At 45.4% G+C, this 20,318-nt stretch overlaps 1 protein-coding gene across 7 annotated transcripts in view; it reads left to right on the top strand.

Annotated features, from left to right (window-relative positions):
- The window catches only part of ppp1r9a (protein phosphatase 1, regulatory subunit 9A), a 119,213-nt gene extending 100,335 nt beyond the window's left edge, over positions 1-18,878 (top strand). For 3 of the 7 annotated variants that reach the window (XM_036953402.1, XM_036953403.1, XM_036953401.1), the window contains exons 12-20: positions 4,271-4,353; positions 8,049-8,193; positions 8,488-8,608; positions 11,791-11,839; positions 12,040-12,084; positions 13,815-13,934; positions 14,343-14,366; positions 14,655-14,837; positions 15,385-18,878. In XM_036953402.1, the coding sequence (XP_036809297.1) occupies positions 4,271-4,353; positions 8,049-8,193; positions 8,488-8,608; positions 11,791-11,839; positions 12,040-12,084; positions 13,815-13,934; positions 14,343-14,366; positions 14,655-14,837; positions 15,385-15,597 (983 nt within the window). In that variant the 3' untranslated portion in view covers positions 15,598-18,878. The remainder of the gene's footprint in view (positions 1-4,270; positions 4,354-8,048; positions 8,194-8,487; positions 8,609-11,790; positions 11,840-12,039; positions 12,085-13,814; positions 13,935-14,342; positions 14,367-14,654; positions 14,838-15,384) is intronic. The other 4 variants (XM_036953408.1, XM_036953404.1, XM_036953405.1 and 1 more) reach the window with 3 other exon arrangements.
- The last annotated feature ends 1,440 nt before the right edge of the window (positions 18,879-20,318 follow it).

Here is a 20,318-nt window from a genome sequence, read left to right as displayed (position 1 = left end):
TAAAGATATAAAACTGTATTTTTTTGTGAAGAATCAACAACAAGTGGGACACAATCATGAAGTGGAACGACATTTATTGGATATTTCAAACTTTTTTAACAAATCAAAAACTGAAAAATTGGGCGTGCAAAATTATTCAGCCCCTTTACTTTCAGTGCAGCAAACTCTCTCCAGAAGTTCAGTGAGGATCTCTGAATGATCCAATGTTGACCTAAATGACTAATGATGATAAATACAATCCACCTGTGTGTAATCAAGTCTCCGTATAAATGCACCTGCACTGTGATAGTCTCAGAGGTCCGTTAAAAGCGCAGAGAGCATCATGAAGAACAAGGAACACACCAGGCAGGTCCGAGATACTGTTGTGAAGAAGTTTAAAGCCGGATTTGGATACAAAAAGATTTCCCAAGCTTTAAACATCCCAAGGAGCACTGTGCAAGCGATACTATTGAAATGGAAGGAGTATCAGACCACTGCAAATCTACCAAGACCTGGCCGTCCCTCTAAACTTTCAGCTCATACAAGGAGAAGACTGATCAGAAATGCAGCCTTTAAGGCCCATGATCACTCTGGATGAACTGCAGAGATCTACAGCTGAGGTGGGACTCTGTCCATAGGACAACAATCAGTCATATATTGCACAAATCTGGCCTTTATGGAAGAGTGGCAAGAAGAAAGCCATTTCTTAAAGATATCCATAAAAAGTGTTGTTTAATGTTTGCCACAAGCCACCTGGGAGACACACCAAACATGTGGAAGAAGGTGCTCTGGTCAGATGACACCAAAATTGAACTTTTTGGCAACAATGCAAAACGTTATGTTTGGCGTAAAAGCAACACAGCTCATCACCCTGAACACACCATCCCCACTGTCAAACATGGTGGTGGCAGCATCATGGTTTGGGCCTGCTTTTCTTCAGCAGGGACAGGGAAGATGGTTAAAATTGATGGGAAGATGGATGGAGCCAAATACAGGACCATTCTGGAAGAAAACCTGATGGAGTCTGCAAAAGACCTGAGACTGGGACGGAGATTTGTCTTCCAACAAGACAATGATCCAAAACATAAAGCAAAATCTACAATGGAATAGTTCAAAAATAAACATATCCAGGTGATAGAATGGCCAAGTCAAAGTCCAGACCTGAATCCAATCGAGAATCTGTGGAAAGAACTGAAAACTGCTGTTCACAAATGCTCTCCATCCAACCTCACTGTCACGCCCTGGTCTAAGTATTTTATGTTTTTCTTCATGTATTGGGTCAGGCCAGGGTGTGTCATGGGGTTTTTGTATTGTGGTGTGTTTTGTTGTGGTTGTATTGGGATTGTAGCTAGTGGGGTTATCTAGCAAAGTCTATGGCTGTCTGGAGTGGTTCTCAATCAGAAGCAGGTGTTTATCGTTGTCTCTGATTGGGAACCATATTTAGGCAGCCATATTCTTTGAGTTTGTCGTGGGTGATTGTCCTTAGTGTCCTGATGTTCTGTGTTAGTCTACACAAACATAGGCTGTTTTGGTTTTCGTTACGTTTATTGTTTTGGTAGTGTTTGTGTTTAGTGTGTTTCTTCATTAAACATGGATCGCAATAGACACGCTGCATTTTGGTCCGACTCTCCTTCTCACCTAGAAAACCGTAACACTCACTGAGCTCGAGCTGTTTTGCAAGGAGGAATGGGGAAAAAAAATTCAGTCTCTCGATGTGCAAAACTGATAGAGACATACCCCAAGGGACTTACAGCTGTAATCGCAGCAAAAGGTGGCGCTACAAAGTATTAACTTAAGGGGGCTGAATAATTTTGCACGCCCAATTTTTCAGTTTTTGATTTGTTAAAAAAGTTTGAAATATCCAATAAATGTCGTTCCACTTCATGATTGTGTCCCACTTGTTGTTGATTCTTCACAAAAAAATACAGTTTTATATCTTTATGTTTGAAGCCTGAAATGTGGCAAAAGGTCGCAAAGTTCAAGGGGGGTTGAATACTTTCGCAAGGCACTGTAATTGACCTCTCTATATCTGTATAATTTACCTCTCTACATCTATGTCTATATAATTTATCTCTCAACATATATATCTATAATTTACCTCTATCTATATCATTTACCTCTCTACATCTACGTTTATGTAATTTAACTCTCTACATCTATATCTATATAATTTACATAGATATAGACCAAGATCAGGCCGTGGCCCTGGTCAAAAGTAGTGCACTATAGGGAATAGGGTGCCATTTGAGATGAACACACTGTGTAGATGATGCATTGTGGACAGTATGTACTGTGAGGGAGATTCAGGACACTATTTCTATAAATGTTATTGCCAATGTAACAAGGACAGCTTGTCCACCCATCACAATGTCCCTGCCTTAGCAATAAGTCTCTATCAGGGTATTTCAATAGACGACAATGGAGGCTGTAGAGACAAATTACATATCCTTAGGAGGGTTGATGTGTCAGTGTCACTCAAACCCTGAGATACACCCTACAGCTCTCCTATCAGCTTGTTTCCTATTTCCTATGCCCTCAAACTGTGCTGTTATTGCTTTAGTAGGGACATCAAGAGGCAGACAGGACTGTGTCTGACTCCATGTTATTTAGGATGCAGCTTGTGTTACTGCATACTGTCAACACTAGCTCCCAGACATACAGTACCAAAGGCTTGAGATTTGTTTTTGCATTAAAGCTTGTTTTGCTTGTTGCTCCTTTTTTTTTTTTTAGCAAATCCCTCTTACTCTTTTTTTTTGTCACTGTGCATTACCTCTGAATGCACTTTAAACTTTGACCTCGTACTCCAATGCCACTTCAGTTAACAAACAAACAGTAAACAAATACAAAACTAATTCTGTCCGTAACACGTCAACACACGTCTGGGTTTTGGGTTGTGTCCCAAATGGCACCCTATTCTCTATTCTCTATGGGCCCGTAAAAGAAGTAGTGCACTGTGGAGGGACTCCTGAGTGGCGCAGCGGTCTAAGGCACTGCATCTCAGTGCTAGAGGCGTCACTACAGACCCAGGCTGTATCGCAGCGGTCTAAGGCACTGCATTTCAGTGCTAGAGGCATCACTACAGACCCAGGCTGTATCGCAGCGGTCTAAGGCACTGCATCTCAGTGCTAGAGGCGTCACTACAGACCCAGGCTGTATCGCAGCGGTCTAAGGCACTGCATCTCGGTGCTAGAGGCGTCACTACAGACCCAGGCTGTATCGCAGCGGTCTAAGGCACTGCATCTCGGTGCTAGAGGCGTCACTACAGACCCAGGCTGTATCGCAGCGGTCTAAGGCACTGCATCTCAGTGCAAGAGGCGTCACTACAGACCCAGGCTGTATCGCAGCGGTCTAAGGCACTGCATCTCAGTGCTAGAGGCGTCACTACAGACCCAGGCTGTATCGCAGCGGTCTAAGGCACTGCATCTCAGTGCTAGAGGCGTCACTACAGACCCAGGCTGTATCGCAGCGGTCTAAGGCACTGCCTCTCAGTGCTAGAGGCGTCACTACAGACCCAGGCTGTATCGCAGCGGTCTAAGGCACTGCATCTCAGTGCTAGAGGCATCACTACAGACCCTAGTTTTATTCCAGGCTATATCACAACCGGCCGTGATTGGGAGTCCCATAGGGCGGCGCACAACTGGCCCAGCATCGTCCGGGGTAGGCTGTCATTGTAAATCAGAATGTGTTCTTAACTGACTTCCCTAGTTAAATTACAAATGGAGTAGGGTTCCTTTTGGGAGACTTTTACTGGCCTGTTTTTCTTCTGGGCTCCTCCGGCTTTTTCTCCCAGGCCCAGTCTGTTATAATGGATTACAGTGGCCCTTGATCTGCTATCTCCATAATTGGCCTGATAAGGGGACAATGGGCAGTCTCTGAATACTGATCCAGATCTGGAAAAACTGAATGAGACAGTTCAATAAGCAATATCAGTAAGAGAGACGGGGGGAGGGAGGGAGCGAGAGAGAGGGAGGGAGACGGGAGAGATTACCTCTGACATGATGACAACAGCTTCTTCTGTGGCGTTGTGTGTATTTGTGTGTAGCTATACGTTCTGTAGATCTACATTTCAATAGGATCTGATGACAAATCATCTCTCTTTTATCACAGACTTGCTTTAGAATTTAATTAAAATGTATATCAACCAAGTGGACCTTTATTAGCCTGGTCCCAGATCTGTTTGTGCTATCATGTCAACCCCTTGTCATGTCAAACAGACCTGGGATCAGGCTAGACCTTTATGACTGTTGAACACATGTAACTAAGGATGGTTGTGTTGTGTGTGTTGTTCTAGAGATGAGTGAGGCGCTTCCAGAGACTCTCCAGAGACTCTCCAGAGGACTACTACGGGACAGCATCAGCTCTACAGAGGGAGAGGTTAGTATAGACACACACAAACACACACACACACACCTCTGTTCTACCTTTTAATATCCACAACAATGATAATATTAATAATATGTGCTATAATTACCACCAGATGTTGTATCACATTACTAATTGAAAATTAATTGAACTGTTTTGACATGTAAATGTTTTATTTAAAGTGAATTACACTGACAGTGTTTGTGTGGTTAGCCCTGTCCGTCCTCTGACCTTATAAAAAAGCCTTTATGTAATGTATTAATTGCTGGCTTCAAGTCAGTGCCCTGCGGCACATCAATCTAGTCCTGAGTGGTGGCAAAGCCTATTCCTCCTCCTTACTGAGATAATTGCTGGTAAAGTCTCTTTTGGAGAACACTCTTTCCCATTTATAAGATCTGTCCCTTACTGAGCAAAAATAATGAACAGGGCTTTGTCCCAAATTCCACTCTATTCCCTTTATAGAGCAATAGTAGTGTACTATATAGGGAATAGGGTGCCATTTGGGACGTGGCCCAGGAATATATAGGCTTAATCCAGGGAGACAGACAATCACCGTCCACTATACTGGAGACAGACAGTCATCGGCCACTATACTGGAGACAGACAGTCATCGGCCACTATACTGGAGACAGACAGTCATCGGCCACTATACTGGAGACAGACAGTCACCGTCCACTTTACTGAAGACAGACAGTCACCGTCCACTATACTGGAGACAGACAGTCACCGTCCACTATACTGGAGACAGACAGTCATCGTCCACTATACTGGAGACAGACAGTCACCGGCCACTATACTGGAGACAGACAGTCACTGTCCACTATACTGGAGACAGACAGTCACTGTCCACTATACTGGAGACAGACAGTCATCGGCCACTATACTGGAGACAGACAGTCACCGGCCACTATACTGGAGACAGACAGTCACCGGCCACTATACTGGAGACAGACAGTCACCTGCCACTATACTGGAGACAGACAGTCACCGTCCACTATACTGGAGACAGACAGTCACCGGCCACTATACTGGAGACAGACATTCACCTGCCACTATACTGGAGACAGACAGTCACCGGCCACTATACTGGAGACAGACAGTCACCTGCCACTATACTGGAGACAGACAGTCACCTGCCACTATACTGGAGACAGACAGTCACCTGCCACTATACTGGAGACAGACAGTCACCTGCCACTATACTGGAGACAGACATTCACCTGCCACTATACTGGAGACAGACAGTCACCGGCCACTATACTGGAGACAGACATTCACCTGCCACTATACTGGAGACAGACAGTCACCGGCCTCTATACTGGAGACAGACATTCACCTGCCACTATACTGGAGACAGACAGTCACCTGCCACTATACTGGAGACAGACATTCACCTGCCACTATACTGGAGACAGACAGTCACCTGCCACTATACTGGAGACAGACAGTCACCTGCCACTATACTGGAGACAGACATTCACCTGCCACTATACTGGAGACAGACAGTCACCTGCCACTATACTGGAGACAGACAGTCACCGGCCACTATACTGGAGACAGACAGTCACCTGCCACTATACTGGAGACAGACATTCACCTGCCACTATACTGGAGACAGACAGTCACCGGCCACTATACTGGAGACAGACAGTCACCTGCCACTATACTGGAGACAGACATTCACCTGCCACTATACTGGAGACAGACAGTCACCTGCCACTATACTGGAGACAGACAGTCACCTGCCACTATACTGGAGACAGACAGTCACCTGCCACTATACTGGAGACAGACAGTCACCGGCCACTATACTGGAGACAGACATTCACCTGCCACTATACTGGAGACAGACAGTCACCGGCCACTATACTGGAGACAGACATTCACCTGCCACTATACTGGAGACAGACAGTCACCGTCCACTATACTGGAGACAGACAGTCACCGGCCACTATACTGGAGACAGACAGTCACCGTCCACTATACTGGAGACAGACAGTCACCGTCCACTTTACTGAAGACAGACAGTCACCGTCCACTATACTGGAGACAGACAGTCACCGGCCACTATACTGGAGACAGACAGTCACCGTCCACTATACTGGAGACAGACAGTCACCTGCCACTATACTGGAGACAGACAGTCACCTGCCACTATACTGGAGACAGACAGTCACCTGCCACTATACTGGAGACAGACAGTCACCGGCCACTATACTGGAGACAGACATTCACCTGCCACTATACTGGAGACAGACAGTCACCTGCCACTATACTGGAGACAGACAGTCACCTGCCACTATACTGGAGACAGACAGTCACCTGCCACTATACTGGAGACAGACAGTCACCTGCCACTATACTGGAGACAGACAGTCACCTGCCACTATACTGGAGACAGACAGTCACCGGCCACTATACTGGAGACAGACAGTCACCTGCCACTATACTGGAGACAGACAGTCACCTGCCACTATACTGGAGACAGACAGTCACCTGCCACTATACTGGAGACAGACAGTCACCTGCCACTATACTGGAGACAGACAGTCACCTGCCACTATACTGGAGACAGACAGTCACCGGCCACTATACTGGAGACAGACAGTCACCGGCCACTATACTGGAGACAGACATTCACCTGCCACTATACTGGAGACAGACAGTCACCGGCCACTATACTGGAGACAGACACTCACCTGCCACTATACTGGATACAGACAGTCACCGGCCACTATACTGGAGACAGACAGTCACCGGCCACTATACTGGAGACAGACAGTCACCGGCCACTATACTGGAGACAGACAGTCACCGTCCACTTTACTGAAGACAGACAGTCACCGTCCACTATACTGGAGACAGACAGTCACCGGCCACTATACTGGAGACAGACAGTCACCGTCCACTATACTGGAGACAGACAGTCACCGTCCACTATACTGGAGACAGACAGTCACCTGCCACTATACTGGAGACAGACAGTCACCTGCCACTATACTGGAGACAGACAGTCACCGGCCACTATACTGGAGACAGACAGTCACTGTCCACTATACTGGAGACAGACAGTCACCTGCCACTATACTGGAGACAGACAGTCACCGGCCACTATACTGGAGACAGACAGTCACCGGCCACTATACTGGAGACAGACATTCACCTGCCACTATACTGGAGACAGACAGTCACCTGCCACTATACTGGAGACAGACATTCACCTGCCACTATACTGGAGACAGACAGTCACCGGCCACTATACTGGAGACAGACAGTCACCGTCCATTATACTGGAGACAGACAGTCACCTGCCACTATACTGGAGACAGACAGTCACCTTCCACTATACTGGAGACAGACAGTCACCGTCCACTTTACTGAAGACAGACAGTCACCGTCCACTATACTGAAGGAAATCATGCAATTGTTGTGTAACCTTTACTACGGTAAGATAACGACCTCCGAATAATGGTACATAGAGAGAGAGAGAGGGAGAGAGGACATGTTTAATTTACTGAGTTAGGTGGATGTCAGGGGCCTTAGGGTGAACTGTCTCAGTGTCTCTCTTTTTTTGATAGCATTGTTAAAGTAAATGTCTCTTTCTCTGTGTTCATCTCTGTCTCTCTTTCTATCCCTGCTAACATCTTTCTCCTTCTCTATTGATCCATCCTCACTTTGTCCCCCCTTCTCACCTCTCGTCTCTCCAGGCATCAGAGGGCCCTGGCAGTACTCGTTCGTCCATCCGGAGTGCAGCTTCCAGTACTGTGGATGAGTCCAGACCCTCCAGGGCCCCTGGCAGTGCTGAGGACTCCCCCAGACACACCCTCCTCCAGCAGGCTGCAGACAACGACGGTCAGTGTAGAACCACATCATAAAATATTTTATCGTTCATCACATCTGGCTTGGACAAAGCTTACTTACCCTAAACTATTTTACTTGTGGTTTTTAAGTGAACTGTTACACACATGTTTAAGGCTAGCATCTCAAGAATATGAGTGTAGAGACCAAATTATCGCTCAGATTGCCCATTGTCTTCAATTATGATTTACAAGAAAGTCTTAGTCACATGCTTGATTCCAATGTAGGTTATCACTATCTTTGCTGTATGTTTGCATATATTTGCTGAACCTCTGATGATGTGTGCAGGGTCTCAGTCTCCTGTGGTGTCCAGCCCCTCTCTCAGCCTGGAGGAGAAGACCATCAGGAGAGGTCTGGACCCACTGACACGAAGCAAAGGGAAGGACCCCAGAAGCTCACCTGGAAACAGGTACTAACCACCTCCCTGCCGCTGTGTTCCTCTGACTCCAGGGTGAAGTTTCCCCTAGGTACAGATCTAGGATCAGCTTCCCCTCCCATCCTAACCTTAAAGGGGGAAATGCTAAACTGACCCCAGATGAGCGTCTAGAGGTTGTAGTGATATTGTTAGAGAGGGTAAGGAAATTGTTTTACCCTGCCGAAAGGAAAAGAGTAGGATAGATAGAGACCCCCTACCAGACACACATCAGCAGAAGAGACTGCCCATAGTGTAGCCGTTTGGCCAGATAGCCAGTGGAGTGAAAGGATAAGTCACACCATATCTATCAAATGTATTTATAATCCCTTTTTACATCAGCAGATGCCACAAAGTTCTGTACAGAACCGCAGCATAGAACCCTAAACAGCAAGCAATGCAGATGTAGAAGCACGGTGGCTAGGAGAAACTCCCTAAAAAGGCAGGAACCTAGAAAGAAACCTAGAGAGGAACCAGGCTCTGAGGGGTGGCCAGTCCTCTTCTGTCTGTGCCGGGTGGAGATAATAAGAGCACATGGCCATTTAAGGACAGATTGTTCTTTAAGATGGTGAAACGTTCATAGATGACCAGCAGGGTCAAATAATAATAATCACAGTGGTTGTAGAGGGTGCAACAGGTCAGTCAGTACCTTTGGAGTAAATGACAGGTGGCTTTTCATAGCCGAGCATTAAGAGGTCGAGACAGAAGGTGCAGTAGAGAGAGAGAGAGACACAGAGAGAGAGAGAGAGAGAGAGAGAGAGAGAGAGAGAGATGAAAACAGCAGGTCCAGGACAAGGTAGCACAGGTCAGGGTTCCCCCTAGCCGCAGGCAGCAGTGGACTGTGGACTGTGGACAGCCAGGAGTCATCAGGCTAGGTAGTCCTGAGGCATGATTAGAGGGAGCATATTTAAATTCACACAGGACACCAGATAGGACAGGAGAATTACACCAGATATAACAGACTGACCCTAGCCCCCTGGCACATAGACTATTGCAGCATAGAGACTGGAGACTGAGACCATGTAAAACACACGTCACAGCACCCAACCAATAATACCCAGTCATAACCCATAGAGAATTTGCAATATTCTGTTTTACCTTCCAGTAGAGGAGTGGGGGGGTGTGAATGGGTGTGTGGGGAGAGTGGGGGGGTGTGAATGGGTGTGTGGGGAGAGTGAGGGGGGGGGGGGGGGGTGAATGGGTGTGTGGGGGTGTTTTCATAGACATAACAAAGGCCTTGAAATGTCAATAGTACCACACCAAATCAATACACTTCAAACAACAATAAACTTGCATGCAACCTCCCTTTTACTAAAATGTCAACCCAAATATGTCTGTCAAGGGAAATAATAGTTCAGCGCCACTGAACATTAAAGGGAGGTCATTGAAAAAACAGAAAGTCTATTGCAGTGTAAAGCACTGAAAGGAAAATGAGAGTAAGAGAGAGAAAGGGGTCTTAGCTGTTGACTTCAGGCTTGCAGTTGCAACGACTGTCTGTCAAATACACCTGATGGTTGGTTGGTTTGTTTGTCAAAGCTTCACAACAATGTTGCTACCACCATGCAATCAATGACAGGAGTGGCCCCAGAAGATACACCGCTGATCGACTTAAACACTTTAAAAACACGCTGAAAATGAACATAACTTCTGCAGAGTTGCACACACTGTGAAACTGCCCCCCCAACCCAGAGCTCTCCACAGAGAGCCAGAAGAGCTATATTTTGACTGCTGATGCGCTCTCAAAGTGACAGCACACGGTGAAGGCTCCGTGCAGGATACTACCCGTTCCTTTGACTGCTGTGCTGTTAGATACTGTCTACTTAACTGTCTGAGATCCGTACTGAGGGCTTACTCTGCAATGATTTCCAGCGGTTGCAGACGATGTGCCTGTGTGTGTGTGTCTGTGTCTGTGTCTGCGACTGGTCATTTAAATTCCCACTGTGGGTCAGACTCTGAGACTGTCTGTATGACTGAGTGAGCCTGACTCTGGTTGACTGGCAGCAGCTGCTGTGACTGTCTGTATGACTGCGTGAGGCTCACTCTGGTTGGCTGGAAGCAGTTGCTGTGATTGAAGAAAGCAACACAGCTGGGACTCCTACACAACACACAGGGGTCACTGCACACCCATCCCAACAAACCCACCTCTCCATCCCACCAAACACACCTCTCCATCCCAACAAACCCACCTCTCCATCCCACCAAACCCACCCCTCCATCCCATCAACCCACCCCTCCATCCCACCAACCACCAAACCCACTCCTCCATCCCACCAAACCCACCTCTCCATCCCACCAAACCCACCCCTCCATCCCACCAACCACCAAACCCACTCCTCCATCCCACCAAACCCACCTCTCCATCCCACCAAACCCACCCCTCCATCCCATCAACCCACCCCTCCATCCCACCAACCACCAAACCCACTCCTCCATCCCACCAAACCCACCTCTCCATCCCACCAAACCCACCCCTCCATCCCACCAAACCCACCCCTCCATCCCACCAAACCCACCCCTCCATCCCACCAAACCCACCCCTCCATCCTACCAACCCACCCCTCCATCCCACCAAACCCACCCCTCCATCCCACCAAACCCACCCCTCCATCCCACCAAACCCACCCCTCCATCCCACCAAACCCACCCCTCCAATCCACCAAACCCACCCCTCCATCCTACCAACCCACCCACCCATCCCATCAAACCCACCCCTCCATCCCACCAACTCCCCCCTCCATCACACACACACACACACACACACACACACACACACACACACACACACACACACACACACACACACACACACACACACACACACAGTATTCAGGTCTTGTGTTTAGTAGATGCATTTCTGTGTGACTGAGCCGTGGATCAGAGAGAGGTCAATGTGTCCAATCCGTTTAGCGTCCTCCTCACCTCTAATACTGCCTGGGTCAGTTCACTACGCGTCCAGCCCTGTTATCCTTAGAGAGGAGGAAAAATACAAAGATACTGCATGAACCTATTTGGTTTCTCCTTTGACCTTCGACCTTTTGTTCTTCTCCTTTGATGTGTTTTTCTCTCTGGAGAAGTGTTTTACTGGTGTGAATGTTTAGTAAATCTGTTATTTTGTCTATAGTTGTTTTCTACCAATATAACAATCTGTTTCTCTACCAACTCATGCCTCTTCTCCTCAGTTCTACAGAACCCTCTGCTGAGAATAGCCCAGAGAAACTCAAGGCCAAGGTATGTATGTGAAGAGAACCCCAATGTACACAGTAAACAGTAACAGGGCATCTCAATGATAATACATATTGACAGTGCTGACTGAAGTGTGCTAATGCATATTATTATATAATACCTGTAGGCTATTGTGGTGCATATTGTTTGTTTTTCGTTGCATTGATTTAACCTCTGTCTGGTTCTGATGCCTTCCTGTTTAACAGAAATCTCTTACATGGCCACACTTCTTCTCCTATTCATATTACTTGGTATTGTATTTGTATTTTTCTCCAATCATACCCAATCAAACAGAATACAAAACAACTACTGTACATAGCAGGGTATGAAGCGGTCTGATTAGCATATTCTTAATGCACTTGTTATTGAAGTTCATTTCAGTAATTTGCACAAATATAGAAGGTGCATTGGATTAGATTCATATTTAGACCAGTAATTTATAATTCCTTCAAGGGAATCATCATAACTCATGTATTTAGATATTATCATTTCAAAGGTTGGGTTTTTGCATTACGGCATTTCTCTTTTAATCACATTATCTGGCGCACACTTTGGGACTGATTATGTTTGATTTGTCCGTAGTAATTCATTAATGAGATATTCTCTAGCCACTGATGTTATTAATCAAGCTATAGCAATGGGGAAATCACTTCAATACACTGAGTGTCCAAAACATTATGAACACCTGCTCTTTCCAAGACATTGACTGACCAGGTCAAAGCTATGATTCCTTATTGATATCACTTGTTAAATCCAATTCAATCCGTATGGATGAAGGGGAGGAGACGGGTTCAAGAAGGATTAAAGAAGTGCCTTTGAACGGGGTATGGTGGTAGGTGCCAGGGGCACCAGTTTGAGTGTGTCAAGAACTGCAATGCTGCTGGGTCCCTGTGGTGGATGCTGGCGAATTGAGACTGTTCTGAGGGCAAAAGGGGGTGCAACTCAATATTAGGAAGGTGTTCCTAATGTTTGGTACACTCAGTGTACAATATCCAATGTCTTTCATAGTACTTAGTCTTTCATCCCTGATACATAACCCTAAGGTGAGGTAAATGTTGAGGTGCTGTATGTCTCTCTTCTCGCAAACCTCAAGGCTGCAAACCATTCAATTAGTCATAGATATTGTGAATCAAGCTTTTCACCTAAAAAAGGACCAGAGAGGTATTGTAGGTGCAACTAGTTACCCAGCTCAGTCGATCCAATCTGGCCACAGGCTAGAGAATCAGACAGACTTACATCGCAATCCTCAGATCAAAAGGAGGGTTATGTTTGTGCTGACGTCAAATGATGCCTATAGCTGACACCATGTTTTCTCAAGACTCCACATTGGCTTGTTGATTAAGACACACCCACCAGGGGCGGTTAGGTAGGTAGGTAGGTAGGCAGGTAGGTTGGTAGGTACACACACACACACACACACACACTGCAGGGTCAAGATGACTGAGCTCAGATACAGATCCCCAGACAACAGCTCAAGCCACAGTAAAATGACACATTCTGTTTCATTATACAGTATAATAATTACGTTCAATTGAATTGCATCACATACATGTTTGATCATTGAATAATACAATACGTCTCTGAATCAGCCAATATTATCTGTATGTAGAATGTACGAGGTTTTAACAGTCTATGTTTGTTAGAGGTCCTCCAGTATATTCCCTCTATTCATTATGAAATCATTGATTGAAATAATCAATCGGCAGCAAATGACTTCAACATTGGCATTTATTAGCTTTAGATTCAAAACACCATAGAACAAAAATAGCTTTGTGTTGAGAGGGGAATACAATGAAATAGACCTTGAAATGAACAGAGATAGACTATAGCCAGCCACAGGCTGTCTGAAATGGCACCCAATTCCCCACTACTTTTGACCAAGGCCCATAGGGCACTTTATAGGGAATAGGATTCCATATAGGATGTAGACAATGTTTTGACTAACGTCTAACAGACTTCTGCATGGTGTTGTTCTACATAGGGTCCTGTGGTGAAGGATGATCTGAGTGTCAGCAGTAGCAGCTCAGTGGAGGTCAGTGGTCTGCTGACTGAAGCCAAGATGTCCGGTCGCTCACACACCCTGGTGCTCTCCTCAGACGAGGTGAGAAACAAGGATTTGATCTCACATAAAAAAATCTACCTAGTATCAACAATCACTAGTTATTCAACCTAAAAATGTAAAAAATGTGAGTATATTACCTAAAACATAAAAAATGAAGAAAAGGGACCTATATTTCCCCATCTAGTGCTCCTGTCATGTCATGCTGAGTTTCCTCTGGTTACCAAGTGTCTGGAATGTGTAACAATGGTGTTCGAATGGCCTATTCCATGTTTAATTAGTTACAATTTATATTCTATTTAACTATCTTTGATGTTAGCAACTGTAGCTTTGCTAGTCGGCCATTTTGTATGTACCCTGTACCATTGTGTGCCCTGAGCCACTGCTGCTGCTGTGTTTTTGTGTTAACAAACTGTCCTGTCCTGTCGTCCTCTGTGCTGCCATGTTCAGAGTCTGGATATGATAGATGACGAGGTGAGATCTAGCTCTGAGTGGCCATCGAGGAAGCCTGAAAAACAAAACATTATGCATGTTCCCATACTGTCTACCAAGCTTGTAAAAAGCTTGTGTTTACATCACATGCATGCTTACTCATTAGTCTAAATCTTTCATAGGCTACTGTTTTTCATAAACCTCTATTGAAGTGCATGTCACAAATGTGACATTCAGTGTGTGTGTCTGTGTGTGTGTGTGTGTGTGTGTGTGTGTGTGTGTGTGTGTGTGTGTGTGTGTGTGTGTGTGTGTGTGTGTGTCCTCATCTAGATCCTAGATGAGGGCCAGTGCCCCAAGCAGCACCAGTGGCAGAACATCAGTGTGACAGAGTGGACCTCCCAGCAGGTGTCCCGCTGGCTCATGGGACTAAATCTGGAGCAGTACATCCCAGAGTTCACGGTCAACAATGTGGACGGAGACCAGCTACTGCAGCTGGACAGCACTGAGCTCAAGGTGACAGACTGAAGTCTGTGGTTTTGTTCATATCCAGCTATGTTAGTTACTTCTGGATTCAATTCTAAATGAGTTATAGAGCATCACACTATGCAGCCCACAATGCACCTCTTAAATGCATTTACCCCGATGTTCGCGGAGATCACATTCATGGTAAACGCTGCATGTCAGCTCAATCCTAAAAGTCTGTTATAGTTCGCTGCTTGGATTGAATCCTGGCCTTAGTTACTAGTTAGTTACTAGTTAGTTACTAGTATCACCTTGTTTATGCATTGTCATTGTTTCCAGGGTGTTTGGTGCCACCTGTCAAAGTACAAGTAGTTTAACATTTTGATATAGTAATTTGCCCTGAAGCTTTGGCCCGATATAGACTGAAATTGTTACAACTCCTGTTATATTTGTTTTGATCATAGACTAGTGCTCCTGTTCACTCACATCCCCCATCTCTGACCCTTGTCCTGTGTTTGTGTGTGTGTGTGTGTGCGCGTGTGCGTGTGTGTGTGTGCGTGCGTGCGTGTGTGCACACGTGTGGTGTGTGTATGTACAGACCCTTGGCGTTGCCTCCTCCCAGGACCGGGCTCTGATCAAGAAGAAGGTGAAGGATCTCAAGGTCCTGATGGAGAAGGCTCGGCGGAACCGGCAAAAACTTGACAAACGGCGAGCGAAGCTTCGCAAGAAAGAGCTTGAGCAGCAAAAGAAACAGGCCCACAAACCCAGCAACAAGGGCCACTCCGAAACAGCAGGGGGTGCAGCAGAGTAACCCACGCCTTTAAGACCTACCTCTCCTTGTCTTTCTACCAACCACCGCTACCAAGTAACATCTCCAGGGATAGAAACAGTCAGCAGAAACACGGAGCTGAACACCTAACAGGGCTTGAGCTCAGGCTGTAGTGGTGGAGGCTGTCGAACTACTGTACCACCAAACAGATGATACCAAAATGAGCAGACAGTTGGATAGTAAAGATGCTGCCCCCCCACCTGCCTCTCACCTCGTAGTGTTTCCAAACCTCCTGCTCCATTACATTTGATTTATTTTGGTGTAATTTAGATATATTTATTCATTTTAAAAGTCTGAGTATCTTTTTAAAAGTCATATCACATCTGTCTGTGTTCCTCCTCTTTCTATGATGTGTTATATAAAACACCTTTAGACATAATGAAAAAGTAGTGAATGTACATATATGATAAGATATTGATAAATATGTCTAATGTGCCATTTTTTATATAGAGAACATGTCTATCCTGTGCAGATAGCTAGATGGATTTATAAAATCTGAATCTCCCCTCATAGCTCTGATGAAGCACATTACATATTGTATAAAAGGCCTGTGTAGTGGATGGTGGTGCAATTACTGAATCTCACCACTAGGGGCCAGACCTGTGTAGTGGATGGTGGTGCAATTACTGAATCTCACCACTAGGGGCCAGACCTGTGTAGTGGATGGTGGTGCAATTACTGAATCTCACCACTAGGGGCCAGACCTGTGTAGTGGATGGTGGTGCAATTACTGAATCTCACCACTAGGGGCCAGACCTGTGTAGTGGATGGTGGTGCAATTACTGAATCTCACCACTAGGGGCCAGACCTGTGTAGTGGATGGTGATGCAATATCCAGATCTCACCACTAGGGCCCAGGCCTGCTGCTTGAATCCTACCACTGGAGAATGACAACAACACTGGAACTACTCAAGAGGAACTCAAGTCTATTGAGCAGACAAGTTTCAAGACTTAGTGGAATAAGAACCAAGCCTGTGGGAGGAACAATAAGTATTTATGTTCTTTACTGGAACTACACTGGAGGTCCCAACACTGGAAGTTAAACTACTGTATGAACTAAACCCTTTACTCTGCATACAGTAAACCTGCCTCCGTATCGTATTAGAGCACTTCACACTATGAATGACTAAAGTCGTAGTGGGTCGACTGATTCCTCTTTGTGTGAGGTGAACATTTCCATGAATTTGTAACATACCAAACCCTGCTCCAAAAACATTATGGTGGGATTTCAAGAGAAGATCCTGAGTTATGCATAATGTCGCTTCTTCAACCTCTTCCTGTAACCTGCTTTCAACCTCTAGTTGATGTTATCTAAAAAAGTAAAGTAATTCCCAAACGTTGCCTTTTCATAACGCCACCCGCTTTTATCCGAGTGTTAAAATAGAGTGAGACCACATTTACTTATCCATTATTCTATTTCATTTCCCAAATGTCTCTAAGCTGGCAAATAAGATGACCATGCCGTCATTCTTTTGTGATTGGATCTTTTCAGATGATTCTCTTTGCGTTGTATGCCCTGGGATAACGCAAAGCCTCTTTGGTTAGTATTCTTAGAACAGGGCGTAGTATTTACCCCACTAACTGGGTTTATTGGTTTGTTTACGTGTTTGTTTATTTGTTTGTTTATTTGGATTCCCATTCGTTTTTTCCCGAAGCAGCAGTTACTCGTTCTGCGGTCCACAAAAACCCCACAAAACATGACAAGTAACAAAATACTGATACACTGATAAACAACAGCAGTCACACACATTTGAAATACAACGACACACAAACAATACAACAAGAAAAATAAACCAAACAACAAAACTAAACTGAAACATGAAGAAAGACACAAAATGAAAGGAGAGGGTTGTATTTGTTGTACAGGTTCATTACAGGTTCATCATGACTGGGGCCCTTGGTTTCGCCGCGGGACGTACACGATTACAAACATTGCACTAGATACATGCACGCAATACAGTCCGACCACTTTGGATTTTATATCTCAATGTTTCTTAATAGATACCTTTACCTTTTTGAAATGACATGGACATAGTTGCTGTGATGATGCTGTATGCAATATGTCTTTTGAATATATGTCAGTCATTCTGTTCCATTATCTTACCCAGGAATCATCATTTGGTCATGTTTACATACAATGTATGGCCATTGAAATGTCTCCATGACGGTGATGCTACTGTTGTTGCAACAGAGTAGGGTGAAGTTGCCCCTTGACACTGATCTTGTGTCAGTTTTGCATTTCCTCCACTAATGGTTAAGGTTAGGATTGGAGGAGAAGAAGCTGATCCTAGATCTGTACCTAGGGCAAACTTCACCCCGGAGCCTGATGCAACAGAAACATGTAAGGCAGCTTTGGATACAGTAGTTCCCATCCCTGTTAAAGGGATAGTTCACTCAAAAACAAAACACATCAGCGTCACAGTTTCTGCTCTGTACTGAAAGTGCTCTATTTTGAAAACGTGACTGCTGACACGCACAATTCTGTGGGATTGTGTTAACAGTGGACTAATGAACAAAATGCTAACGGATAGTTTTTCAGTGAACTGTCCCTTTAAAGAGAAATAAATATGATAGTACCATGCAATGCCACTTAGATTACACTGGTATTAATGTTTATTTGATATTATTTGTAATGTTTATGCTAAAAACAAAGCATTTTGGCTATTGTTTATAATAACTTATGCAACATTAGAGTATTAACGCATAATTATAATATCGAGAAATTGTATGAATACCCTTTTGCCAAAAAAATCTAAAACAAATGTTCATAAAATGTCTTAAAAATGATCAGGAAATCGAGGGATTACCGAGGCTTGAAGTGTGTATGTTAACCCGGTTTAGGGCTCTATTCAATCCGTGGCGTTGAAGAACCGCTTTATAGTGCGGTTGACAATGAAATGCAATGTTCCCGCAGTCGCAGAGACTGCATTCATGGTAAACGCTGCATATGTCAGATCAATCGGAAATTGCCTTAACATCACGCGGATCTTCCGCGATACTTCGGCGATATGGATTGAATCCAGCCCTTAAATAGCATAACCTGAGCAACAACAACAAAATCCCCTTCCTCTTTCATTGTGATTGTAGTTGCAGTGTCCTTCCTGTCACGTTACCCCACTGCTACTCTTATAACAGAGCGTCTGGGGTTATGCTACGATGAAACCCTTTTCAACACTACTCCAACCTATTCCCAACGCTCACCCACCCAGTCTACCATTGGATAGTACTCTGACTTTTGTATGTACAGTAAAAGCTGAAAGCAATATGTTGTATTAAGAAGCCTTGTTTTCTACTGTGTCAGTACGCTGCCTGTGTACAGTTTATGTGACCTTTGGGGCTGGGGTTGTGGCTGTGGCTGGGGTTGGGGTTGTGGCTGTGGCTGGGGTTGGGGTTGTGGCTGTGGCTGGGGTTGGGGTTGGGGCTGTGGTTGCTTGCGGTTGGGGCTGTGGTTGGGGCTTGGGGTTGGGGCTGTGGCTGTGGCTGTGGCTGGGAGAGAGAGATAATCAGGACTGATAGGCTAGCTGTGCTTCTTTTTCCCCTCGCTTTCTTTTTTTCTCATTTTCTTACTCTCCCTCATTTGCATTCTGAAAAGTTGAAAGGGCAACTATCTGTCACACTGAATAACATGGAACCGAGTCACTGGAACCGAGTCGCTGGATCAGGGTCACTGGAACAGGGTCACTGGAACAGGGTCACTGGATCAGAGTCACTGGAACAGGGTCACTGGATCAGGGTCACTGGAACAGGGTCACTGGATCAGGGTCACTGGAACAGGGTCACTGGATCAGGGTCACTGGATCAGGGTCACTGGAACAGGGACACTGGAACAGGGTCACTGGATCAGGGTCACTGGATCAGGATCACTGGATCAGGGTCACTGGATCAGGGTCACTGGAACAGGGTCACTGGATCAGGGTCACTGGAACAGGGTCACTGGATCAGAGTCACTGGATCAGGGTCACTGGATCAGGGTCACTGGAACAGGGACACTGGAACAGGGTCACTAGATCAGGGTCACTGGAACAAGGTCACTGGATCAGAGTCACTGGAACAGGGTCACTGGAACAGAGTCGCTGTCATTGTTCCGTTGTTTTCCTTCTCCTTTCTACTGTGTTGCGTCTCATGCAGTCATCACATTTTCTCCAAACCAGTGCTAGAACAGCACTGAGCCTGTATAAAAAAACATGTTGAAGGTAAAGCTTTTCTATGTTTTTGTCATGTCCTTCTCTAGCTCTGGTCCAGGGCGTTAGTGCACGTTCAGAGGCAGAGGCAACTCGTTGTTGTTGTCATCGCAATGGACCAGAGCTAGTCCTTTTCTACCTGTATAAAGAACCCTAGGTACCATGATGATGCCTGTATAGAGTCCCAGTTGCATCCTCAATATGAATTGAACTCATTATTTTAGTGGTGAATCAGGTGACTTTGTCTGGGGCTACAACAACAATGTGTGCTGTTGGGGATAAGGGAGGACTGGAGCTGGGAACCACTGACCTATATAGGGCGCCATCTTGGATGCACAACGTAGCCTCTATTACTCATGTTAAATAAACCCCTCCAGATGAGTTGAACCTGTCAGACTGAGAGTTTATTCCAAACCCACCTTGTGTTTCTGTTTTTCTCTCTTAGTATCCTTGTGGTATGAGTTATGAGTGAGTATTTGTTTGCAATACTGCATCTCCTGTTTCCAGTTGCATTTATGTGGT

Source organism: Oncorhynchus mykiss, chromosome 18 (assembly GCF_013265735.2).
Source record: "Oncorhynchus mykiss isolate Arlee chromosome 18, USDA_OmykA_1.1, whole genome shotgun sequence".
Lineage (NCBI taxonomy): Eukaryota > Metazoa > Chordata > Actinopteri > Salmoniformes > Salmonidae > Oncorhynchus > Oncorhynchus mykiss.
The sequence above is the reverse complement of the archived record's forward strand: the minus strand, read 5'-3'. Positions and strand labels throughout refer to the sequence as shown.